Raw genomic sequence first — 27,280 nt, forward strand, 5'->3', positions numbered from 1 at the left:
AAACGGTGGTTGCCCAAAAGGAAGAAAAAGTGTTAGTTTAAAATAAACATAATCAACACTATACTATCCCCTTATTATGTTACTAGGACTTCATTAAATCTCAAGTACCCTTGTCAAATCCTCTAACACTCCAACATGGGTGTGGACCATAGATAAAAAATGCGGTATCGGTCACGGTCGCGGGATCGGTCGCGGAGTCTCGGTGTATTTAACTTTTGGAATAAATACATGTGAAATTTTATACTCTAACTGAGTTGGAGGGTTGGACTCACAGCCTCTGATGTGTGCTAGTCCAAGTAACATAGTCCCACTGCTCCTCCAGCCCACCACCACACTCAGAAGCCCACCCCCATCCCCCACCAAAGTTGGCTTTCCCTCCCATCCACCCCTCCCCGGATCCCGTTGTCCCCTTCCTCACAGGATTATTCAAAACTTGTCTTCCATATTTCACAAAATTGAAACCATCATTGCATCCACCCTAATCTGTAGAGCAACCAAAAAACACTAGTGAATTTGCCACATTCCCATACTCCTCTGAATGAAAGGAAGCCCCAACATATTGATGGATCAATGGTTTTGCCACTCAAACCCTCGATCTGAAAATTCTTAATTACAATGCCTTTCATGGTCATAAGCACAGTCTGCGTTAGAGTTTTGCAGAAACCCAATTACATGGCATCCTAGATCCTCAGCAGCCTGCTAGCCACTGCCCTCCGAAGATGACTACAACGAATTAATACAACTTAATTGAATAAATGATGGCAACTGTATTCAAATTCAATTTCCTATGCATTTAACCAAAAGAGATCTACCACACTGGTTGAGCATAATGTTGATAGAAGGAACAGAAATCACCTTTCCTTCCAAGAGAGATGATGTCCTAATGCCTTTTGCAGATCTACACGTTTGAACATTCCGGAGTATAGCCAATGCTCAGGGGGACCACGGGTCAAATAGAATAATTTCAATCTTTGCTGAAGTTCTTGTCTATCGAGCAGACTGATCTGCGAACCATTTTTGCGAGCAATTCATCATCAGAAAAGATATAGTATATCATAAGAGTTGACTCCCAATTTAAGAGACTATCAGCTGGATGACTTGTAAAAAAAATTATAGTTGACAGCTCCTGGAACTACATCATTTTCATATTTCACTATTTCAGTAACTAAGTCCATCATCAAATCAAATAGTTACTCTAATAACACCATATCATAAATGTCAAAGCATCCAATAGGAAAATATAATGGAACCGTGGATACTAAGGAGATTATTGCAAGGAAACAAAACTATCTTAAGGAGACAATATGAAAGCTCGAGTTCCCACTTGTAAAGACACTTAACTAAAAGAATCAGTCAAAAGATGAATTTATTTTGTTTATTTGTTAATATAGAGTCCTACATCCAATTGCCATGCTCTTGCATATCCTCAGCAATACTCGTGAGGAAGAATAATCAATTGTATTTGGACTAACCATTTTCCCGTAAATACAACTTCGTTAGATCAAAAGCAAGAAAAAAACACAAACTGAATCCACTTATACGGACAGGCTTGTTCCAGCACTAGAAATAGAATACAATACGTTATATGGGGAAACAAAAGTGGCAAAAAACTAACCACAATGTGTAAAGCATGTGCATCATCGTCACGGTCAATTAATGCAAGGATTAAAATATCCAAAGGAAGCAACTCATGAGTCCAAATAAAAAATGCCAAATTTGAAGATGCTTTCAAAAGAAGGTCCTGCAGAAGAGAAAATGAGATTATTAATTTTAAATTTCCAATTGTGAGTCAGAGAAAAGTTCAAAGATATATAAGGTGGCAAAAACCCACAGCATCACCTGCAAGGGATGTCCACGCTGAATTTCTACATGAATGTGATGAAGCAGAACATCAACCATTGTGTAAATGTTTGCAGTCACTTCTTCAGGAGAAAATTCTCTCAACACACGTGCCTGTGCTTAATTGCATGGAAACCTCACTTTAGGATATAGAAAAACAAGATCGCATAGCTTTCTAGACATAAGAATTATTCCACACACAATGAGGACACCATTTAAAAAGAAGAAATAGAAGCAGTCAAATGCAGGTACCAGGTTTGCACTATTTATACTTTCAGGGTGTCCATGCATTAGTATCCAAGCACCAGCACAAAGATATTGCCTGTGTTGAGGAAAGCTATGACTGATGTATGTCACTACATAAGTAGGATCGGCTGACGGTGAAAGAAGCTGGGTGCATTGATTGATAACAGTAGTCTCCGCCTGCCATAAACAAAAGTAAATTATAGAATCAGAAAATAGGTATCTATCTAAACAATTCTATGCTTAAGAAAATCAGTATAAACATACAGAAAAATACAGATGTTTTAAGCCTTCAGAGAAATGTAATATCGCGAAACTGTGAAAAGGCATAACAAGTGATCATTATGCTGCCATGCAAAGCTGATCACCATGAGTACAGCATGACCAAGAAAAGGTTTAGAAGCAGCATCAAAATTGTGTAAATCAAACTTGCAGCTGGGACAGACTGCTACAAGATAATTAACTAAATAAAAAAGGTTACTAAACCTGCTGCCATGCTTGAACGGCCAGCCCCCTTTTATCTGCACGGCCAACTAGCGTGTCACGCAGAACGGGAGGGAAATAACGTAGAGTTTTGTCAGACCAAGTATGTTGACTACTCGACAATATTTGCTCCACCATTGCAGGAAGATAAAGCAAGTGTTCAGATTCAGCTATTCCACGGGTCTTAATTATAATAGCGAGAGAAGTGATAGCAATTCGATTCAAAGTTTCAGTGAATTCAGTAGGACCCTGCAATTTAAAAATGATAAAATAAAAGAATGATACCCAGAGAAAAATATAACTTAATAAAAACATGTAAGCACTATCAAGAGCCGAGCACCTTTCCTTCCTTCTTCACTGAAAAGAAGTCTCTCAGGGACAAGATCAGGTTCAAGCACAGGTTTTCAGCCAGTCTAAATAAGCGATGATCCCCACGTTTCCCTTTCAAGGCAGCAACAATTTTTGTGACATCATACATTAAGCTTTTGTTCTTTCCTTCATACCTATATATAAAGGCAAGTAATATATCATCAATTTCCATCACTCAAGACCAGCAAAACAAAAAAGGGTACAACAAGAGGAGACCTGCTCCCAAATAACAGAGAGAACTATATGAAATGGTCATCTAATAGTTCCTCCGGATTCCGGAAACAGCTAGTGCAACTAAACAAAAACAAAAGATATAACAGAAATATAAAGAGGTATGTCACAAAATCTCATTCCATCTATCTCATTGAAAATTTTGACTACGGAAGAGTTCTCCAATAGATTTCACATAACTAACCCCTCGATATATATAGAACCCATAGAAAAAAAAACCCGGATGCGGTTACGTTCGCGGTAACGGTTGCGTTGTCGCGGAAATCGCTTGTAACGGAAGAATATAACGGATTGTGGCTGACGCTGTGTGAATTTTTTGAAAAAAACCACATTAGCATGTCTAAGCCTTATTATTACATTTTAAGTCTAAAAAGTATTATATCAACACAATGAGTGAAAATAATGGATCGACCATTTTTGGAGGCAGAGGCTTACATGAACTAAATCAAATGCTGGAAGTCTGGAACACAAAAGCAAAAGATCGGTTCACTGAGGCGAAAGCTGGCCGAAGCACCTAAGATCTCGGGCTAAAACCTTCACCCACGATGGCAAATCAAACTATTAATGATTTATGATCTTCCCTCCAGAGTTATATATGATAGAAATTTCTTCAGAAACGGAACTAGAGAAAAAGAGCTTTTATGGAGTTGGCTGAGAAGAAGGCTAAAAATATTGATTGGCGTTGGAAATGCTCAAACAGACGTTCACATCTAGGGTTTATTTTTCTGAATGGGGTTCCTTTTCAGAGAGAAGTCAGAGCTTCTGTCACCCCGGAGCAAAAAGCATATGAATCCTTAAAAGTAATAATCTTGAAAAGAGTGGTCTAGAACTCTAGATTCGTTTGTCAAGGAGAGTAGGGTACCAATGGAATCATCACTCCATAGGAATACATATATAAAGAAGCACACACACACAAATAAGTCAAACTCACCGATAGAGTGGGAGCAACCGATAATTCAGAATCTCTAGAACCAAAAGTGTCGCAAGTGGCTTGCTTAACGTGCTTGGATTCCTTTGAGTCAGATGCTGCAACAATGAAGAGATAAAACTTACACACTCAAAATACATACTTATATAAGTTGTAATCTTGTTTTATATCTTTAGAAGTTCAAATAAATCATCCGCATTACGACAACAACCAAGCCTTAGTCCCAAAATTGTTAGGGTCGGCTGATATGAATCGTCATAAGGAACCGTCATAAGGGTCAACTAACATCCGCATCTAAATAACATAATTTAAATATTATTCAGGTATACTGTTGTATGACACATAAATGCATGAATTGTATCCTACATAAAATTTCTTCGCCATGATAAACAATAAAAATAAAATAGAAAATAAAAAGGGAAAAACAAACTGGATAATGAAGTGAAAGATTGTAGTTGTTTCTTGTATTGAATGTTCATGTGTTTTCTTTACACTTTGCACACTCCTCAGTGATAAAAAAAATTATTAAAGAAAGGGATGTACCTCATGTACTTTTTCTGCAGATTTCTAGTTGCCTCTCTATTTGCACGTGTCTATTTATAAAAGTATATATCCCCTTACTATGGTAAAACATAAAAATAAAAACAGCTATACATCAGCCAGTTGATGGAAAAGAACTGTACACTGAAATGTGAGCGAAACAATGAATATGGCGCGATGAGAAGCAACCTTGTATAGGTTTCAACCATTCCGATGCTAGGAATGACCTGTACACATGAGGGGAAACTTGTCAGAGCCAGAGGAACATTCCAAGTCTATAATTTTGCAATGCACAAAAGCAATTGTTCCAATTTCAGATCAATATTCTTACACAAATGAAATGCAAGTGTCAGCAGGAAAGCAATATGATCTAATTATCCGGTATGTGAAATGGGCAGGAGTATGTAATTCAAGAGGTTGTTTACTTTGAGTTGTGTAGGAATTTGTAAATTGGTACACTTTTTGGTTAATCATATGCAATAAATCCACAATTTCTTGGAGAATTCTCATTGATAAGCCTTTTATAATTTCTATCTCTCTTTGGTCAACAAAAAAAACTTACTATCACTAATAAGCCTATACCAATTATGCATAATAATGATGAAATTAATGAGTAATTCCGGCCTATTTTCAGTTAAGAATTTATTAGACACAAACCATGGTCAACCATCCACCTCCCCTCTCAATTTCTCTCTCCTTAACAACGGTGTCATCTTCCTCTCCACCGCCGCAACTACTACTTTCAGATTACCCAAAACCTCCGTTAGGAATTCTGCTCCTTTTACCCGCACCACCACAACCAACTTCTTCCTCTCGATGCCTTTCTCCACCGTATTGGACCCCAACGAACGCCGCGATTATCGACGCTGACCTCGATAAATGTTATTCCCTCCTAAGCGGTAACCTCGCTTACTAGCAAGAGTTGTCGATTACTTCTACAGCTGCTGCCTCCATAGATTTAAAATGTGCGCCTAGGCGCGATTAAAGCGAGGGGCGAGTTGAGGCACAGTAGAAAACGCTTCAGCCTTCAAAGGCGAGGCGAACTACAGGGGTCGCGCGCTTTTTGCGCTTTTCCTTCGGGCGTGAGGAGGTTGAAGCGCACACTTTATGGGATTTGGGCATGCTGAGTTGTTTTTCAACGGACAAAAGAGTTTGCAATGTTTTAAAAAGACAAAAAGTGGATGTGACTACTGACTAGACCCATACACCCTTTTTTCACTGTCAAGAGAAGATAAAAAAAAAGCCATATTTTACAATTTTTTCCTTCCTTTGTCAGTAAATAGGTGCTAGATTCAGTCTCCTTGCCCACTATTCCCTCTTTCAATGCATTTATTTTTTGTCTTTTATAATCGTAATGTACTGCTGTAATGACACCAATTACTCTTTCTTTTTTCCATTTACTTTTTTCTTATTACATGCAACAAATCATCCATTACACACTTACATTCACAAATTTCTTTATTATTCTTCAGTAACCAAGTACAGTAGATGTTTGTATGATAGTTTCTTTATAGTCAGCTGCTTTATTTAATTTCAGCATTAGTGTTGATATAATATTAATCATATTAGTACAATTATTGATTTGTTCTATAGCTACAATGTTTTTACTAGTAAGAAGTATATTCATGAATCGATACGCACAAGTGCGCCTCACCTACAAAAAGTGTGTGCTTTCGCCATTTGCCTAGGTTACAGAGACCCTTGGCGCTCCGGTGCGTCCCGCGCTGTTTAAAACTAAGGTTGTCTCATGTTTCTTCATCGAAAACTACTGTCAAGTCCGCCATACAATGGTGGTAGAGGAGGCGGAAGTGCTGGTGGTAGAGGCGGCAGTGGATTTTTTAATGGTTTTGGGGGTTAAACATAGTTAATGTTTACATCAACCTTTAACGGAAAAATCGACGGAATTACTCATTAATGTCATCATATGCATATTTAATATACGCTTATTAGTGATATTAGTTTTTCTGTTGTTGACCAAAGAGAATCAGAAATTATAAAGGCTGCAATGAGAATTTCCCTAATTTCTTATTTGGACTTATCAAAAAAAGTTATCATAATTTGTAGGCTTACAACTACTCCCTCTGTATTTATTTAAGGGATACACTTGCCTTTTCCGGCCGTATTTATTTAAGAGATACACTTGCCATTTTTAGTAACTTATCAACCCCACCATCTAATTAAATAATCTATCTACACCCCACCCCCACTTCTCACCCCCTAAAATGACATGGTCCCCACTTGTTTTACTTATTAAAATATCAATCCAACTCCACTTGTTTTGTTACTTTATTTCACTAATTTTTTTTTCTTAATACCCGTGCCCGGCCAAGTGTATCTCTTAAATAAATACGGAGGGAGTATTACTTTGACCTTATTTTCAAAAATAAAATAATCATGTTACGGAGTTTCTGAAAAATGCTTTTCATAACAAGGGGTATATACAAAATTCTAATATTTTAGATATTTAAAAGAAGCTCCATTTTCCAGTAGAGTAAACAAGTAGATAAACTTTTAATTTTTACCTACTTTTTGGCTTAAAAATAACTAATTGAATAAAGCTATCTGAAAAAGGGATGAGTAAAAAAAGAAACGAATTCATTTTATTTGTACAGTACTTCCAAAGTATGACATGACTGTCAGCCTCCTCATCCTAAGGCCCCAAAATAATCCTTCGTATGACAGAAAAGTGGACGAAGGGTAGAATCAACTGTGAAAGAAAAGACTAACAATCAACAGCAGGTGCAGGCTTGTAGCGCTCAACGGTAAAGAATGCTGGAATAATTAACTGCACTACTGGTCATACTAACCAATTCGCCTTACGCTCCAAGCAATGAGAAGTGAAATTTTCTTGTCCAAGAAAATCCCCAACATTTAACAGATGTAGAGTTTACCATTTGAACCTTAAATCTGAAACTTTTTTTAATATCTGGCTTTCTCCATGCAACAGATTTGTTACTCATTGACACACAGTGATGTCCAAATGTTAGATACGCCAAATGAACCGCTATCCGGTTTAAACTCAGACATGGTTCATGGAGGTAGGAAACTAATTAGGAAAAATGGAGTTTGAATTTCTACAACTTTTAAATTTAGCCAAAACTCAACTTAACGAAGTCATGATGGTTGGATATGATAAAATTCGCCATTTAATTTCGAGGAGGAAATCCTTTCCAGATAGCACAACATTGCACTTGCAGAAATCTTTTCCTTCACAACACACGTAATTTTGAGTAATTGTGTATAATAAGCAGTTGACTTTGCTGCAGATACTTGTACGTGCTAAATAGAGGACAAGTTGTCCTCATTAGGAGGCCCTAAAAGACGAAGTTAGCAACTCATTTCTCTGTCGACGAACATGTCCCTTGTAGCTTCTAATATTCCCTTGATACTCGTATTTAGTTAGAAATGGCAGAATATACAAAGAGGATAAGGTGCCCTCAACAAGAAAAATGCGCCACGTGATTGAAACCCTAACTCGAGTAATCATTCTTAGAATAAACTTACATCCAGGCTTCTTTCCTTTTCCTATTGAATCAACTAAGTATACACTGAGATGCTGAGAAAAAGGCTGGGCTAGAGCATGAGCCAAGCATCTAATTTTTTCGTTCTAAATGTAAGCTGATAAACCAGTTAAGTGGGAAGAACTGGGGTGAGAAGAATCATCGATGTATACTCCTTTTGACCCCTTCTTAAGCATTGTCTCTCACCATAACAGGGGTATCCATGCCAGAAATCAGAACTTCCTTTCAGATGCATTGGACTATCCAGGTCAGGCTTTTGGATAAGCTTATAAACTAACAAAGAAAATAGAGCTCCAATCACCGTTGACCTGAATAGCTTTATAGATAAAAGAATCTACTATTGAATAAAGAGTAAAACAAAAAAAGGAAAATCTGAGGCTAGAACTAGTAATAGCAATGAACCAAGATTCAAATATATACAGCCAGTAAAACGAGTGGTAATGAATACCCATTCAATGATTTAGCTAGCTTGGCTAAATGGCAGAGTAATTCAGTTTGAAGTTTAATGAGATTTAGGATACCATAAGTCCATATTATCAGTATTAACGGAAAATCTATTGCCAAATTTAGTCATTGGTATAAATGGAAGAAACTTGCGAGATAAGCAATAACTCAAGGTCATTTAGATAGTCTATTGCCAAAGATTTGGACTTGGAGCACAGAAGGGAACCTTCACACAGGCATAAATGAGCTAAATTATAAGCCAAAGATCTTAAGGAAATCTAGTATACTCCATATAGGTCAATAATAGCATGCAAACTAAATTTGCAGCGAAACCCCAAAACGCATAAAGACAACTCTAGGGCACGGAAAGAGAATGAACGCAGCTTATATCAATGGCCATGGAACGATTTCTTAATGGAGCTTCTCAAATCTACCCCTAGAAATGGTGTTTCAGAAACCTTAACCGTACTACAATTCAACAGTTACTTCCTCCGTTTCTTAAAAGATGCATCATATTGACTTTTTACACTATACATTTCCCAACTTTGACCATAATTATTACTAACATGTAAAAACATATTTTGTACTTTTTATTGTTATTGGGTTAATCTCAATATATATTTTCAAAATATCTAACTTTTATTAATAAGATTGGTGGTCAAAATTGATATATAAATAGTGTCTAAAGTCAATATGATGCATCTATTGTGAAAAGGATGAAGTATTAAGTTTGCAAGCTAAAATCCAAAACAAGCAAAACAAAAACCACAAAATAAAGGAGTACCTGTCCAGAAAACAAGGAATCCTCCATTTGATATGCAAGTTTCATGCACAAATTGATTGAGAATCCAGATAATAGTGAAATTGGCAGAGGACTTGTTTCCCGCATCATTACTAGTCTCTCATTTGACTGTATACCAGAGACTGGCAGTACTTCTGTACCAGCAGAAGTAAGCCAACCCATCACCATCTCACAAGCAGGCTGTGCCATTGTGTAAGATACAACCCAAAACATTCCAATTGATCTTTCATCCATATTCATGTAATCGAGCATCCGTTCACCTGTACCAGAAAATCATAAAAAATCCAATTCGTTACGGATTTCTAGAGCAATTAGACATTAAAGTAAAAATGTTTATTCTATAATTTCTAAGGAAAATTCTCTTCTTTGCATTAGCAATGCAAATACACTTGTGCACTTACCTGGTAAAAGAAAAAATTGGAAGTTTAAGATCCGCATGAATTTAGCAATTTACATATTCTTCTAAGATCTTTGCCCTATTTCCACAATACAAAGTACTACCTCCGTTCCCGAATGATCTTTACGCTTATTAAGGAACTTTGATGAGCATGTGATGGTGGGTAACAAATAGAAAAATGAGAGGCTATAAAATTGCCCAACAATATAAGTGGGTGAAAATTAACATTAAAGTATTGTGAGTGGGTAAGTTGTGGAGGACTCCCGTGATAAAAATATGGCAAGTTGTATGTTGCGGTGGGCCAAATGAGGGTATAAATGTAAATTTATATGCCAAAAATGGAATAAAGTAGAGTGTAAAGAACTTTCAAGAACGGACTAAAACGGAAAGTGTAAAGAACTTTCAAGAATGGAGGTAGTAACTTTTTACCGGTGAAAAAGTTCTTACAATATACTATCATTTTTTAGAGAAATAGTGGCACTTTACGTAATACTTAAATTTTATAACAACAGATACTTATTATATAGAATCTAAAAATCAGAAAAATGAATGCAGCACTGTTAAAATAAATGAATGATCCTACAGAAATCAAGACAGAAGACCATGAAGATGATGCGGGTGTTTGAAGGATGTAGTTGTAATGTCTACCAAAATAGAAATATTCTCCTGTTCTCTCCACCCACTCAGTCACTCCTTTCTTTCTCCACTTCTCTAAATTAGGATCAAATTCATCTAAGGCCAACTTAATTGTTTTGATATCTCCAAATCAATGAGAGTACTAATGAAGGGGTTTATTAAGGATTCGGCAACCTTATTTTGTAAATCTCTGAATAGATTCTTCAAATTAGAATCCTACCAAAAAATAATGAAGTTTAAATGGAAGTGTTTAGGAAAATTCTAAATCTCTGTTTGGCCCTATGTTACTCGGACTCGGGTACCCACATAGGACACTTGGAGGTACGTGTCTCCGGTGCCCATCCCATGTCCGAGTGTTAGAGGATCCGACACGGGTACTTGAGGTAAAATGAAGAGTCCAAGTAACATAGCTTAGGCCCGATGATGCTAGCAGCCTCAAAGCCAAGAATAAACAACTTAGCACAAAACTAAAATCTTCAGCTTCCCCAACCATATTTTAAGTGATACAAAGAATTCCTATTACCCATGGATAGCCGAGCTATTGACATATTGTGATAAATCCACAACTATTTGACTGAAGCAACATGTACCATTGTAGTATAATTGACAGTTACCTTTGCTCACTTGCCTCCACCACTCATCTATTTGCTTTCCTTTCTGAAGCTGCTCATTATTCAAGTGATCTCTAGTTAGCGTGTTCAAAGACCAGATCCTCAAGTTCTGGCAACTGCTGATAAAGTCAAGCAGTATACTCTGTGGGCTGTTCGGGTCAGAACTCTTATCTTCTCTATGAAATGACAAGATCTTTTTTGTTGTTTCAACCTGTATGCAAGAAACGAAAACTCACACTATATACAGCCAAAAAGTGGGTTCAAAGCAAAGAAAAGGCATCAAAAGGGGAAAAAATACATCATTCCTGCAGCTGTTAAAAATTAGCTTACGCGACAAATATTATCACACGTAAAGTGCACCAGTAATAGTCATACTTACTGCAGGCACTAGTTATAAGTCCCTGCAAAACTATTTTATCAGCCTGCTATACAGCCTTTAGGATGGCAGAAAAGAGGGAACAATTTTAAGAATAAAGAAATTTTAATCTTAATAATCCAACTTTTGGACGGTCTTCTTAAACAGTCCCACCTTTGGATAATTCGGGAATAATCCAACCTTTAGGGATGTCTTCTAACAATAGTCTTGACCTCTTGGTAACCGGAATGACGAGTAAACATGACACGTGTATCTTTTTTACTGGTTTAGCTTTTTTATTTTATTTTAGTTAAAAAAATATCTCCTCTTTCCCCCTCCACATCACCTCTCCTCCTCCATGTCCACTTCCCCCTTCCTCTTCTCTGTGTTCAACTGTTCATCAATGGCATCAAAAATCATTAGATTTTTCTTTTCTTATATGCATTCCTAAGCCCTTCCTCGATTAAGTTTCTCTAAGTCTCTATCTCCCTCTTATTTCACATTGAATTTAACTTGATTTTCTCTTTGACTTTTTCTATTCATTTAATTTTTCGTTTTTTCGTCGAAAGGTTGCCGAAAGGGTTGGGAGGAGTGCATTCATTGATGTCACTGCACAGCACCTCGCCCTTTTTCTCTCCTCCTCCCCTTTCACTAAAACCACCGCCAACCATCGTCTGGTTGGATTTTTTCTTTCAAAGGTCTTAGACTAGTATTGTGATTTGTTTAGAGTGATTTGTTTAGAGTGATTTACAAGGCAGCGGTTCTTGAAACGATATAAATGGGATCTATGCTTGAGCAGTTTGTTTGTTTTTCTTTGTGATTTTGAGGTGCAACGAAATAATGAATTCTCAATTATTTCAACGTTATGGGTTACCAACTTACCATCTAGCTTATTGCAATTTGCAAATAGGCAACAAAAGTTCTTTTTTGTTTTTAGAACTGGAAATTACTGTAGCCTCTGTTTTTGTTTCTTCTGGTTTCTAGTTTCCTATTAGCTGACCAACGCTAATTATATCAGGTTCTCTTGAAAATGTCAGCTCCTAATAACTCTTTCTCAAAGAGAAACCCCGGTTAATCTTTCTCTGATTTTCTCTCTCCTCTAGTGGTGACCACCATTGTAGCATCTGCTAAACATGAAAGGTAGGTAGTTTGACTTAGATTTCAAAAAAATTACAGGTTTGTCAGGTTGTAGGTTATTAGAACCATTCTAAGAAGACACCCCTAAAAGTTGGGATTATTCCTAAATATCCAAAAGGTGGAATATTTTAAGAAGACCGCCCAAAGGTAGGATTATTTTAAAATCAAATTTTCTTAAAGATAAAAGGGATCATTAGCTAGCTATAAACAGCTGGAATGGCCTGGAATACCTTTCTGGAATCATTATTTAGAGCGTTCATAACAAGCTCAACACGAATTATTTGTGCAAGCAACCATGTAACATGATTTGTCCGAAGAATATGGTAGTCATCTTCAATGAGGCGCAAAACAAGCTTGTCCACAAAATCTACAAAGTCAATGCAACCGCTCTTCATCAGAAAGAAGAATATGTCTGAAAAGATAAGCCACTCCTGCCAACAATTTGACTCTGAAAATACATAGAAAAATCAATTAGCTCAATACAATCGCAACTTATTCTGACACAATATGATGCAGAATCACAGATTAAGACGCTAAAGAAAAAGGAAAAAAAAAAAACCACTGTTATAAACATGAGATCAACAACATTGGACATTCTTATGCGGTTATGCCTAGTGAAAACACTAATTAGGATGCTTAAGAAAATTGGGAAATATAAGTATACAACCCTTGGGGGTATTACATTCAAACTTCTGGATCATAAACCCTGTAAGTTGTTGGAACACTAATTTAAACATATATCAGAATATTCAGTTTACAGTAACATATTCCAATTGAACCACGGAAATTGTTGTAGTTAAATTATTAAATTGGCCTGGTATATTATATATTTTATACATTATATACAGAAAAATGTAACACTTTTTAACCTACACCTAGTACTTCTCTACAGTTCATATAGCAGTATTTCATTCAGGGGAATGAAAATAAAATAGAAATCAACTTTTGTATAGACAGCTGAGTGGTTGATAGGTCCAATCTTGAATACAAGCATGGTTCTTCAGCATGAACTACCAAGGGTACAATCCCTCTCCGAAGGAATACTTTTAACACCACAGTAAGTTATATTATTACTAGAGTGACCTAGAAATTACATTGCAATTCTTAGAAATGGTACAACAACGCATTAATGTATTACTACATTAAGCTTTGTGAACCTAACATACAGAACATTAAAAGCCAGACGATCACAATCCGGCTGGTGTTCTAATATATGTCTTGGCACGCATAAAATCCAGCTAATATTCTAGGACGTGACTTGGGCACGCATGGGAAGGTGGGGGCTGAGAAAATTAAGTAGCATTGTAGCATATACCCTAGAAGAGATTCAGGAGTCTCAAGATGTCCATTGATCCAAGCCCCTGTGATACCAAAGAGAGAAAAGGCCCAACAATACCACACACTATAGCAATACTTCATCAATCAGATCAACATCCAATTTAAAAACTAGGGCATCACCAAAATAATATTCAGAATATTTTCTGCTGCCTCGGCCCTTGGGGAAAAGCTGAACCGCAAATGGTGCTCAGACAGCAAGGACAAGGAGGATACTCAAACGATTCAAGGCTACTTAAGAAGGAGTCATAGCCCATTTTCTGTTATGTTACTCAGACTATTCACAGCACTCAGTGTCAATCTAGGTTGTCAGCCACTTCATGTTAATGGCGTGCCCCATCCCATATCTGACATGTTTGGACAACTACAGGGGTCTAAAAAAGCTCCATACATAAGGCATGCCAGAAGGCATACAGCTTTTTCTTACATTACAAACACTAATAATAAAGCACATGTGGGACACCTCTGGAACAGATGACATAAGTTTTCAACCGGAACCTTTCAAAAGAACAAAGAATTTCAAGAGAAGTGATTAAATAAGGGAAAAGGAAGAGAAAAGAAAGTAATCAAGAACAGAGGAAAAGAACCCAAAGGGGGGAAATTTTATTCATCGTTGGCTTGATAGTTGATACTCCTCAGAAACATCTTGCAACCTGTCTATTACCTTTTAATATAGATGTAGCCCCGTGTCCATATCCACTACTATTGGACTCGACATTTCCAGTGTCTACACCATATTTTTACCCAGATTTTGTATCCAGTTAGATGAAACTAGTGGTTTCCCTGGTTCGGTACTTGGTATTCAGACATAGGTGTGCGTTGACACTTGAAACTACATAATAAGAAAATTTTCACAAAAATTGAGTCTGATAATTTGGCGCACACCATGAACACCCAAGTCTGGATACCTTAAATATGTTGCGGAGGTTCTGAAAGATCAAACATATTCAGTATCTCACTCATGCCTAGAAACCCTAGAAAAACAGTATTCCAACTAACCATAGCAAAACACTTCAGCCATAAAACTAGTAATCTAGAAACTCAGTCCAGATAATACAAGAAACTGATCACAAGGATTCAAAAGCCATTGTCAGCTAACCATCAGAATTTGGTGGGAAGGGGCTGACTTCAAAAGTATGAAACAAGTTTCAGCTTCTTTTACAATGTTTACGACTTGTTGACAACTTGACATTACATTGAAGAAGAGGTAAGTGACATGGAACTAAATCAAGGTCATTCTGTTATGTAAAGGGCATGTGTTACGCCATAGCCTTCAGGTTACCTAATAACCAAAAACAGCACATTTCATATTTCTCCCTATACTTTATATAAAAATGCTCCTGTGTATAGATTTTTGACAAGAGAGAAAAATGAAAAACGGCCAACAAGTGTCTTGCCTGAATTTGTCAGCTTCAAAAGTTCAACAATTCTGTCAATTGTTGCCTCACAAATCATATCCCATGTGAAAACGGCTCCAGGAGAGGAGGATACATTTGGATGTGGCCGGTAACAGGGCGCGACAAGCAGCACACGCTTCCACCAGTCTGGAGAGGGAGTTGTGCGCAGAGCATGTCGGATACACCGCAAAGCTCTATCCCAGTCTAAAGTACCTTTTTGGATACAAACTGCCAGATCCTGCAACATGGTATATATGAGCCCCATAAAGACTATTACGAACGAATCAAACACTAAAAAGAAGCATTAACAATTAAAAAACAAACTACTTTGCAGGTGTCCAAATAGAAACTAATTATTCAAATAAAATACAGAACCTGATTATCCAAAATCCATTTCATGGACCCTTCGAAGCAAAAAAGCAACTGAATAAAATAATTGGATATTCCACCCTATCTTTGTGACTACTTCCTCTCATGAATTTCCAAAATGCCTTCACTCTCCAATCCTCATCTTATAGATGATTTCAATGCCCTTTAGCAACCTAATACTTATCTTCTCATCGTTAATGCATGTTTTGTGTCATCCTCAATGCCGGGCGGGACAAATCATTTACAAGAACAGTCAGAATAAAGATGAAGACACCTTGAATTTTTTGTTGATTTGTTGTCAATCTGAGCTGATATTAGAGTATTTCAAGACCTATGAGTTCTAGTAATATTGTTTAATGATAATGGACAGACAAAGGAATGACGGGTAAATCAACACAAGTCCAAAACGTTTGAACAAGAAGAAGGAAGACAGAAGAGTTGGTTAAGCATCTCATGTCTCCTGTTGTTGGTTTTATTTCTGTGGCTCTTATATTGTTTCTGTAGCCCTTATATTTAGCCTTTTTGTGGATGAGCTAGGTGCGGCCTTGTTCTGTAAAGTATGTTCTTAATGAATTGAAAAATAAGCAACCATCAATATTTTAGGGTAGGGATGATATCAAGAGTAAAAGTTCCGCTCTTTGAGGCAATTTTATAGCTGGAACCAAGTGTCAAGCATTGAGAAACACTTGGCATGTATTGATGTTGTAGATTAACCGTTACATGTTGGCGTTAAGGCATGACATCTTTTACCTCAGCCTTTGTTTGTACATGGATGACATCCTCTTGGTGTTTTCTAGTATGTCTATAACCATACGTATAAAGGAATTATACAAAGGTTTGGAGTAAATGGGCTAGGGTACGATTATCTAATAAGCTCAGCCAAGTTTAAATTTTTAAAAGAACAAATATAAAGTAAACATTTTAAATTTATCCAATAAAAAGAATAAAACTAATTGATTAACAGCTTATATCAGTACACCAAAGAGAGGTTTTTGAGCTTGTTAGAGTTCTACTAATTATCTTTTAGTACTTTGGTGCAGGAAAAAATATAAACAATGGAGACAAACTTTAAGTGTCCTGATCACCGTTACCTGATTCGCTAGTATGAGATTGGGTACGGGTTCGCCATTCGTTACCTAATTTGCTAAATAAGACCAATGTACCATTTTCATGTTATAATTCGCTTTTTTGGTTCGCGGTTCGTGGGGTGATTAAAGAATTAGGTAACATTGGTCCTGATAAAAGGGCTGCTGAGGTCTCCAACAGATAGCAACATGAGAAAGGTAAGCCACTATTAAATATTAATCATTTTGAGCAAGGACGGATTTGGGCAGACTGGAAAGAATACATGAATTTTGCTGATACTAATGGTGGAAGCTCACATGTCAGGGGGTTGTACAAATGGATTAAGGCTGCGGGACCTAATTCCAAATCTAAATGGATCATTAGTGGTTACCTAAAGTATCCAAGCTGGATAAAGGATGATTTCAGAGTTCTAACATGCAATGAGGACATGATTAAAAAGCTTTTGCTTCAAATACAGTTTAACAGGGTCCTTTTTGTGTTAAATGTTGAAGAGTGAGTTATGGACAACCAACATAGTTAAGGCGGGTTAGGTAGAACTTACGTATCCTAAATTCACCTTAGCAGACACTCCCAGTAAATATAAGCGACTAGAAGGTATCTTAGTCATCTAAGTTCTTGCTCTTGATTCGGGGTTTTTTTCCTTGCCTTTTCCCTCTGTTGTTGAGTTTGGACAATCTATCATGCGAAAGCAGCAGCAAGCAGCCAAGGATACTAAAATAAAGAAAAGAATAAAAGTATTGCTTTGGACAAACCAAAAAGATGCAACGTACATTAATAAGAAATTTAAGTTTTAGACAAGTGGTCTTGTTTCCAATACACATGCAAGCTACATCAGCGACAAACCCTCACTATAAATTTTTAATTGACAGCTCGCACTTCATAGATACCTCAGAAGGAAATCTAGAGTAAAGACAGTACAGCTGAAGTTAGGCAATAATTAACCTACGGGCTAATTAAACCAAAACATATGACAAAACAAAGATGATTTTTCACACAAGATAATTCTATATCAAACCCTCTTTTTTTATGACAAAAACTAGTTGTTAAGCAGTTGGGACAGGTTTTTAAGGCAAACTACCATAAACGAACACAGAAAATGTGTTGCAGGAGAAATTTAACTTATAATAGCATTAATATAATCACCTCTCCATGCAGTGGCTCCCCCAAAACACTTGGATATGTGATGGGTGAATAGCGCAAATTTGTTATCACCTCGCCTCCGAAATGAGGAGTTGCTAGAGGTAAAAATCGTTGGGTACCAAAAGTAGGACAGTGTAGGTGGTGGTCTAACATTTGCATATGCATAGCCATCATGTCCCGTCGTCGGTGAATCTCCATAATAAGTGTAAACAAGGATTCATCATCTGGTATGTTTTCAATAAACTGTAATCCGCTGCGCAGTAACTCATAAAATGGTACCCGACATTTGTCCTCCTTGACTAACAACCACACAACATCCAAACAACTATGAAGCCAATCAATGAGAGCCTTGTCAGGTCTCCAAGATTTTGTGATATCAGAATCATCACTGGCTTGATGTCTTTGATCCCAACTGACCAGCCAAGCTTGCATGTGACATAATATTTCAGCATGTGTGGCAGGTTTCAAAGTAGAATCTAGACTGATTAGAATAATTTTACAGCAGAGCTGACGCAGACTGCTTATGGCACTATCCCTTATAGCTGAACTAACCAACAATGGTGACTGTTGAAGGTTGCTAGAAATCTCATTCAGTTTTAGTGGAGATGATGTTAGAGCAGATGATGGTTCATTAGCAGACTGAGCAGGGGATCCTATACCCTGAGCTGAGATTAATGGGGATGCAGGATTAGACTGAAAAGTAGAGGATATTGATATTGTATTTGTGGATGGCGGCATCCCAGGTTGAGATACATTCGCTGAAGTGACAGCAGGTGTAGCTTGACTACCTTGACCAAATGACAACTCCGCAGAGGACACTGCACTGAGAAGGGATGGTACAAAAGTATCCCAATTTATATGCTCGATACTGCACAAGCTTCTCAGAGCGAACAGAAGAAATTCTGCTCGTGGTGAATGGCTACTGCACTGAATAACTAGAGAAATTAGAACAGATTCTGTTACCAAACGTAATTGCTCTTGATCCTGAAACAAATGTCACATCAATATCAATTTAAAGTCAAAGTTGAAACTACAAAATACAAAAACAAAAATTCATGTGAAAATTTCTTAGATCAGACATCCCAACTGAAACTCACAGGAAATTGCCTCAGAACTTGTTCAAAGTCTGAAACAAATCGCTCATTTGGAGGAGGAAGGTCTCTATTGAGTGCTGTTACACGCTTTTGTGCCTTGTTCCTAGAGACAATTGAGCCAAATAACTTATCAATGTATATATCCAATGTATGTTTAATTATTAACGTATACTTCCATGTGCCTTGTCTGTTACCTTTCTTATATCCAGTCGTTCATTGAATGATAAATCACCACAAGTGAAGAGTACACATGATTAAGATTATGGAAAATCTAATATTTCTAATTTGTATCTAATGACTGGAAAAGTTTTCCACCAAGGAAGATCTTGCTACAGGCAGGGTTTTGGAAATTCAAGATGAATGCACAGTTGTTAACTATCACTGGTGGAGAAGGCACATCAAATAACCCGCAACAAAAACAATTGACTATGAAAATTAGTACAGGATGCTAATAACAATATAGAAATAAAAGTAGCAGGTAGACAACTTGAGACCTATCTTAGTTTTCTCTTTCGTGCTCCTTTTTTACTTTCAAGATTCAACTAGCCCTCTTTACAAGCCTCCAACAATAAAACACTCTCGAACCGGAAAAAGATGAAGAAGAACAGCAGAGCAGAGAAACGTGTCAAAGTCCTAGAACAAAAACTGTGGATGACAACAAATACAAAAGTAAACCCCAATCTTAAGAGCAAGAACATCCACATACACACCAAACTGTCACAGTCCTTGAACAGAAACTACAGATGACATAGTTTATAAGGAAACACTGTATGTTTACCAATATCACCAACTCAGTGCCTTATGTTACCTCCATTCCACGGTAGGCAGTGTTAGCACACACTACTAGCAGTTGCAAAGCACAGCAGGCAGCCAGGCAGTGTTCCAGCAGTCATGGAACTTTCCACAATAATTCTTTTCTCATCTTTCAGCATTGTTCATTTCTGAATTTTGGTCCACTTAATATCATTGATAAGAATAAATAACCTTATCATCTAAGGTTCTAGGTCCTGTTTCCCTTTGATGATGTTTGATACGTAAGGGAGCCTTTTCAATAGGTGTGCTGAGATGATAAAGTTGGTGTGTTACCCATTGTTGGTTTGGTAGGCAGTAATACATGGATTATAATTGAACAGCAATGAGTTTATCTGTAAATATGTGAGAAAAACTCATGATAATGCCCCTTTATTATACTAATACAACCACTCCATCTACACAACCCGGTAAAAGATTGTCCAAAACCCCTGCGCTACTTCCACCATCTAGGCATCAATCACCAATCAAGAAAACTGTATATTGTCTTTGACAAGACAGCAACTTAAACTATCTACTGCATTCACACCTTTTTCATCTTATTCAAACTTGTTACCATTACGCATCAACCCTTACCAAATGGACCATCAGCATTTGTGATCCCTAAAAATCAAATACAAAAAATATGAGCAATGAGCTAGGAGTAATCATCAATGTTTTAACCTAATCAAAGATCGCTCAAAACCCTGACACCACTTTCACCATATACCACCAACAGTTTATAATTGTCATTAACGAGACGACATGAACTAAACTACTGCATTCATACCTTTTCCCACCTAATCAACGATGACGGTTCATAAACTGGAAACTGATCGTCATACCAAACGAGCCTACGTACGTTAAAAGCCAAGTGATGGCAATCCTAATTACTCCACCATAGACCAAATGAACTAACATGTAAAGTGGGTTATTAATTAATATGTTGACAAACCAATCTTAAGTAACTAAATTCCATAATATACGACATACATATGAAGAAGCAAAATTTATTCCGAAAAAATTAACCAATTAGCGAAAATAAAATGGGCGAAAATGTAACTTACGGTGGTTGTTCATCAGATTTTTGGCGCGAACTTCTCTGAAACAATGAAAAGAAACAAATAAAATTATAAAAAATTGAAAGGTGAGAGAAAAATGGGAGAAGAAACTGCAGTAATTATTGAAATTACCCCTAAATAAAGGTTGAAGAGATCGATGATAATGGGTTTAGCAGGGTGTAATTGGTAAGATCTTGAAGAAGATGGCCTTTGAATTTGCTCCATTTGATTTGGATTTGATTATTTTCAGCTCCGTGCAGCAGCTTTAAACAGGTTTAGCAGGGAAGGGGAGAGAGAGAGAGAACACTAGTGCTTACAGCAAGACTATTTCATTTTCAATTAACGCACGACTCGAAATTGACTGCCTAACTTCAAACAAACAAGTTATCGGGAGTTCGAGACCTTATTGGCTATTCGGGTATGGGCGGTGGTTGCAGTCTTGCATATGAGTTAACCTTACAATTGGGGTCTTAATTTTGACAAAAATTACCCATTGGAACCTCACTTATTTTACTCAAGAATTGGGACCTAAGGTTAAGAATCCGGCAACTTAACCCACGTTAAACTCATCAGAGCTAAAACTAGGTCCTTCTATATTATTTTTTAAAACTAGCTAAAATCATTTATTATTATTATTATTATTATTATTATTATTATTATTATTATTATTATGGGAAAACACCAAAACGTTACAACCTTAACAAGCTACAAAGATCAAATGAACTACAAGAAGTTGGAGGGGAGCCGAGATACAATCTGGGCCCCCACTCCTCTAGCTATGGCGAACCCGATCCTGCTGAAAATGTGGGCAGCTGCCCGTGCCCCAATGTCTTGAGCCCTGGAGTACGTCTGGACCCGTTTCAGCAAAGAAACAGCCCCTTTCTCCAATTCCCCAAAAGAAGAGAAGGAAAAAGGAAAGAAACCGTAACCCAAAGCCCTACAACGTGCCCCATACTTATCCTGCTTCCGCTGCGCTGCAACCGCCACAACCCGACCCGGAACGAAGCCTGACAACCCAGATTGCGTCATAGGGGAAGACCCAGTCAAGTCAACACACACATCTAAACCGCCATCTCATGAGTAAAGCAATATATCTGCAGGACGAAGAGCTCCATCACTCTCACTAGTCAGCCCAACATCAACCTCCTTGCGAGCAGAGATCCCCGACCGATAGCAAATATCCAAAAGGGTATCACGAACAACATTATGTCGATGTTTGATACCCACAATCCCAGCACAAGACACGGCATGATCCCCATAAATGTCCCCATCGAAAACCCGAGAGCAAGCAGAACACGGCGTCGAATAAGAGAACAACGGAATACCCAACCGATAGCAAAGAACCGAACGATAAGTCTTACCGTTCATAGTCTGGCCTAACCCCGAGATGGGGACTGCCCGCAACCAAGCTGAGGAGTGATCCCCCTGCTGTGATTTCCATAGGGCAACAAGACGTGAAGATAAGGAGTAGGCGGATTCCGCATCAGCAGTAACCTTCGTGAAATATATGTCTGCCAATTTCTTCATGAGTCTGGGGGCAGCGATCTCACTAGGGCTACGCATAAGGTCGGTCTCCACGGTCCTATTGAAAAGACCAAGAGCATCATCAAAGGCCGGTCCCGGACCATCAACACCTGAAAGCCGAAGAAGCGAATCCTGCAAACCAGAAGACTGCAAACGGGATGCAAGAAAAGCATAATGCCGAACATCACCAGCTGAATAAACACCCAATCCTCCATAAGAATAAGGCAAGGTGGAAAGGCGCCATTGCCAGTCACCGAACCCAGGTCTCGAAGCAGTCACGATGCGCTCTAAAGAAGCCCGCAGAGCCACATCAAAAGATAATTGGGCCGCTTCGAAAAGATGAGGCGGACAAGTGCGCATAGCAAAGTAGAGTTTAGAAACTCCAGTACACGCACGAAGAAGCAACAACTCACACTGGGGATCATTAAGCTTGGCTACAGCATCCATCAACACAACAGTCTTCGACACACGCGGCGAAACCAACTCCTTACAAAAAGAGGAATCCGTACTGACTGGGCCACCAAGCAACTTAACACCAAGCGCAGGACGAGCAATATCCGTAGGAAAGACACCCTCTAGACGACTGCGGGGGTCCTCTGAAGGCCAGAAAACCTCCGTCTTCTCAACATTAACATGGAGACCTAAATGAGGACCCTCCTCCAAAATCAACCCCAAGACCTGTCCAACCACCAAAGTGTCACCAACGATAGTGCCATCGTCCAAGTACCAAGCCTGAAGAGATAGATCAAATGAGTCTCTGATTCGACACACGAATGGATGTAGAACCAGAGAAAAAAGCAAAGGGCCGAGAGGATCCCCTTGCTGCACACCCTGAGAAGACCACAAGGTATGCTCCCCATAATACAGCCGCGCTGGAGAAGAGTAGCAGAATTCAACCCAACGCGAAAGAGCAGGACAATGTAGCCGTACCTCACGCAACAAAGTCGATCGATCAACTAAATTGAACGCATTCCGAAAATCCACCAATAACATAGAGAGGCCAACATCAGCCCCACGAGCCTCAACCAACCGATTGACAGCATGGAGAATGGCCTCACCACCTGCTGGAACCCCAACTCCAAACTTAAGACCTCCAAAGTAGTTTCCTAAACGCGGACCAATCAAAGCTGCCCCGACCTTAGAAACAAGGCGCCTCCAAATAGTGCCCACGGCAATAGGCCGAATACCCCCACCAGGCTTAATAAGTGGCGTAAGAGGAGCACTAGCAATGTATCCTCCAAGCTCAGCAGGACCTTTTCCAGCAAGAAAGAGATTAACTACCTGAGTGATAGCATCCACCAACTCATCAGAAACAGCTACAGCAGCACCACCCAAGCAATCCAAAAGGTGTTGAGCACGCAAGCCATCTCTACCGCACAAAGTACCACGCGGAAAGCCCATAATCCGCTCCAAAACAACAGCGGAGGAAGCAATAAGGTGATGATCAACAGGGATATCCGGTAAGGTAGGGACCGGAACGGAAGGGTGCTTTGCTTGCAAATCTGCAAGAGTAGCATCATCGTAAGGGGCAAGACCTGAGGAAGAAAGAACCCTAACGGCAGCAGTGTAGTGACCGTCAGAAATCTTTCTCTTGCATTGCTTAATATTACGCTCTGCCAAATCATGGTCGTCGTCAACCTCCAATAGAGGGGGAGACACGCTAGCCAATGTGTCTATGACAAGTTGCTCAGAACCACCAGGCACACCCCAAGAACGAATAGCAGAGGTGATACACTCTTCCTGTTGTCGCCGCCTAACACCGGAGGAACACTCACGATTAATTCGTGGAGAAAAAGTCTTGAGGACACAAAGAGGTAACACGAGCAACTGGACCCAACAAGCGATGTCATTATTATTATTATTATTACTCCAACATTTTTATTTTATTTTTGACAGAAAGCCAACGGGCCTTAGGAATTATCATTAAAAGCTAAGCAAAAATATGCCGCAACAATGTCAACAACAACACTCGAAGTACTCCCTACCCAAAGTCCTGTAGAGTAATTATCTGGGTTAAGATGTGCTAGAGTATGTGTCCCTTCATTGGCTTACCTAAAAATGTGATTAAAAATAACATGCTCAAAATTACTAGCTAAAGAAACAATCTCTCGCAAGATAACCCAAAGATAAGAGCCATCTTCACTCCTGGACTTCAATTTAGATATGACTTGTAGATTATCAGACTCCACTTTGATTATTAACCCATGTGAAAATAATAATAGATAACAAAATTGATTTTGTATAGGCTTAATTTTTTGGGTATAATTTTCTTTAAAAAAAATCAAGAGCATGCATACTAATCAATTTAGGAGTAATTTATCGGTGAGGCAATAGTAGAATCCTCTAAAGGTGAGATTACGTTGAGGTATTATGTTTTATTCAACAATTAGACGAATTAGTAAGATTAAATTTGAATTACATTATTCATGCATTACTTTAGACTCTTTAGTTGCTAAGTCAATAACCATGAGTGGAAAAGAGGAATTGGAGGAGAAAAAAAAATATATGGTATGAATTATGGATAATGAATTAGTTTGTATTTTTGTGTAAATAAAATATATTTTCTCTATTTCTTAACTCATGGACCTATCTTTTTTAACTAAAATGGTTAACTTTGACCGGAAAAAAGGAGATGAGGTCCCAATTATTGATTAAAAAAAAAGTGAGATCCTCATCGGTGATTTTTTGTAAAACTTGGGCCCCAATCATGGGGTTAACTCGGTTGCAGATCAAAAAACTACTATGGTAACAATATATGAAGTACAAATCACATTACAAAATCGTAAATAAATACTCCCTCCGTCCCGGAATACTCGACCCGGTTTGACCGGCACATAGTTTAAGGAACTTGAATTGACTTATTTAATTTAATAGGTAGTAGTTGATAGTGGGGTATTATTTTAATGTAGTTAGTGGGATGTGGGTTAAGAGGTGGGGTTGGGGGAGAGTAGGGGTTGAATTTTTAATTATTTTTTGTATGGAGTAGGGGGTGGGTGGGTTAATAGGGGTGGAGTGAGAAATGATATAATATTGTTAGAATATTTCCATTTTTAGAAACAGGTCAAGTATTAAGGGACGGCCCGATAAGGAAAACAGGTCAAGTATTCCGGGACGGAGGGAGTAAACTTTTACAATACTCTATATACATTTAAAATCAACTTTTGGTCATTTAAGATTAAATTATATTTATTTAACATCAAAGTTTATTCATTTAAGGTAATTGTCAAAAATTAACTTCTTTTTGTCTCACTTTGTGAACTAGTACCTTATTTATTCAGTTTTTTAAATAGTACCTTGAATTAAAAATTGTATTAAAAATGGCACCTTACAGCAACAATCCGGCCAAAGTGTCAACTTTATGGCCATTGATTCCGTTTGTTGGCACAATTTGAGATGGAAATAAACGTGTGTGAACACGCGCTCAACAATCAACCACATTCAAAGTTTACAGCGCCATTTCTTCTTCTCATTTACTCCTCTGTATTCTATTCTCTCATTACTTCACTCAACCACCATTTTTTCAGTCAAAAGTAAAACCTCAACCACACCATTTATCTCTTTTATCTTCCTTGTTGTCATTGATTCCTTAATGTTGTCATCGTCCTTGTGGTCCAGAAATTGACAGTGTAACGTTGAAAAAGAAGGAAAAAGTGTTGTCTTTTGTACCTTGGACAAAAGGAGAATCAATCTGGATTTTCTTACTTTCATATGAGAGAATCAATCTCAAATTTTATTCATTTAATTCACTTTTTTCGTTTCTTTTTTATTTCCACTTTTTGAAAAAAAATTCTTACCGATTTAATTACGAAACGGTCATGTTATTTGCACTTTTGATAAATCACAAGTATTAATAGATATGAATTTTCGTTCTGAATCCTATAGGCTATAACTGGCCCAACTGGCTCAATAATCATTTTTCACATATATAAATGTTTTTCATGGAAATCATTTGTCGTGATAAATGTTTTCTGTCAAATCACATGGAGCCATAGTAGAAAATGAAAATATTTTTTTTGTTTCAGTCATTTTTCGTTGTTTGTTTTGGTGACAGGCGGAAACAATTTTCCCAATATAGAAAATGGGTGGAATATATTTTCCATTTGAAAGGTTGTGGAAGCATTTTTCTTCCTAACATACATATTCCCTCTTCTCATCAACTACTCACATCAACTTCCATTTTTCTTTTCTTGATAACTTTTTCTTGTAAAGAAACAAACAAACACTAGTAGAAAAAAGGTCATATGCCTCACCTCAAATGTGCCACTCTTTTAAAAAGTGTCACCTTTGACTATTAACTTTAACTTTTTGGAAAAAAAAAACTTGACATTGGTGGCGCTATAAGTAAAAGTGTCACATTTGAACACTAGATATGCCAAATGTGGCATTTATCTTTCAAGTGCCACCTTTTCCACATTGCTGGAATTCCTCTTTTCCCTCTTCTTTCCCTCGACTTTCCCTCAAATAAAAAACAAAACATGGTTGGTCTCCATCCCAGCTCCTCCATCCCAACTCCTCTTCACTCTCTCTCAGAACTCTCCGGCAACCATGATTATGTAACAACCCCGATTCTAGACCTTATGAATATATTACTTAAAATAATAAAATATTAATTTGAGTATAAAATCCGGCAAAATTTCCTTTGTAAATTTAACAAACCCAGATTTGGGATTATTTAAAACCTGAAATAAATTCAAACAAAACCAACATCCATCCAAAAATGGGATTTACAAACCTGTATATTTTTAAACATAGGCGGAAGCAACAACAAAGAATCGGAGTATTACTGCCGCAATTACCTAAGGGCAAATGCAAGGCTACAAATCTAAAGAACGATAAAAGATAATCAAGATTACGAACCTTTCTACATTAACTAAATTAAAACTTGACAAATATATAAACCTTATAAACTCAATTAACTATTAAGAATTTAAGATTGAAAACCCCCGTTG

General features: G+C 37.7%; 1 protein-coding gene across 4 annotated transcripts in view; it reads right to left on the minus strand.

Moving 5' to 3' along the window:
• The window catches only part of LOC110783225 (mediator of RNA polymerase II transcription subunit 23), a 38,004-nt gene extending 16,844 nt beyond the window's left edge, over nucleotides 1-21,160 (minus strand). Inside the window, exons 1-16 of one of the 4 annotated variants that reach the window (XM_021987535.2) lie at nucleotides 20,940-21,160; nucleotides 20,814-20,848; nucleotides 18,961-19,060; nucleotides 17,867-18,790; nucleotides 15,269-15,506; nucleotides 12,767-12,984; nucleotides 11,048-11,255; nucleotides 9,383-9,660; nucleotides 4,777-4,860; nucleotides 4,097-4,191; nucleotides 2,906-3,068; nucleotides 2,569-2,814; nucleotides 2,092-2,262; nucleotides 1,840-1,953; nucleotides 1,616-1,741; nucleotides 856-1,004 (exon numbers count right to left, since the gene is read on the minus strand). In XM_021987535.2, the coding sequence (XP_021843227.1) occupies nucleotides 856-1,004; nucleotides 1,616-1,741; nucleotides 1,840-1,953; nucleotides 2,092-2,262; nucleotides 2,569-2,814; nucleotides 2,906-3,068; nucleotides 4,097-4,191; nucleotides 4,777-4,860; nucleotides 9,383-9,660; nucleotides 11,048-11,255; nucleotides 12,767-12,984; nucleotides 15,269-15,506; nucleotides 17,867-18,790; nucleotides 18,961-19,060; nucleotides 20,814-20,848; nucleotides 20,940-21,032 (3,242 nt within the window). In that variant the 5' untranslated portion in view covers nucleotides 21,033-21,160. Of the gene's footprint in view, nucleotides 1-855; nucleotides 1,005-1,615; nucleotides 1,742-1,839; nucleotides 1,954-2,091; nucleotides 2,263-2,568; nucleotides 2,815-2,905; nucleotides 3,069-4,096; nucleotides 4,192-4,776; nucleotides 4,861-9,382; nucleotides 9,661-11,047; nucleotides 11,256-12,766; nucleotides 12,985-15,268; nucleotides 15,507-17,866; nucleotides 18,848-18,960; nucleotides 19,061-20,813; nucleotides 20,849-20,939 lie in introns of all 4 variants that reach the window. The other 3 variants (XM_021987534.2, XM_056840380.1, XM_056840379.1) reach the window with 3 other exon arrangements.
• Nucleotides 21,161-27,280: the final 6,120 nt, after the last annotated feature.

Source organism: Spinacia oleracea, chromosome 3 (genome assembly GCF_020520425.1).
Source record: "Spinacia oleracea cultivar Varoflay chromosome 3, BTI_SOV_V1, whole genome shotgun sequence".
NCBI lineage: Eukaryota > Viridiplantae > Streptophyta > Magnoliopsida > Caryophyllales > Amaranthaceae > Spinacia > Spinacia oleracea.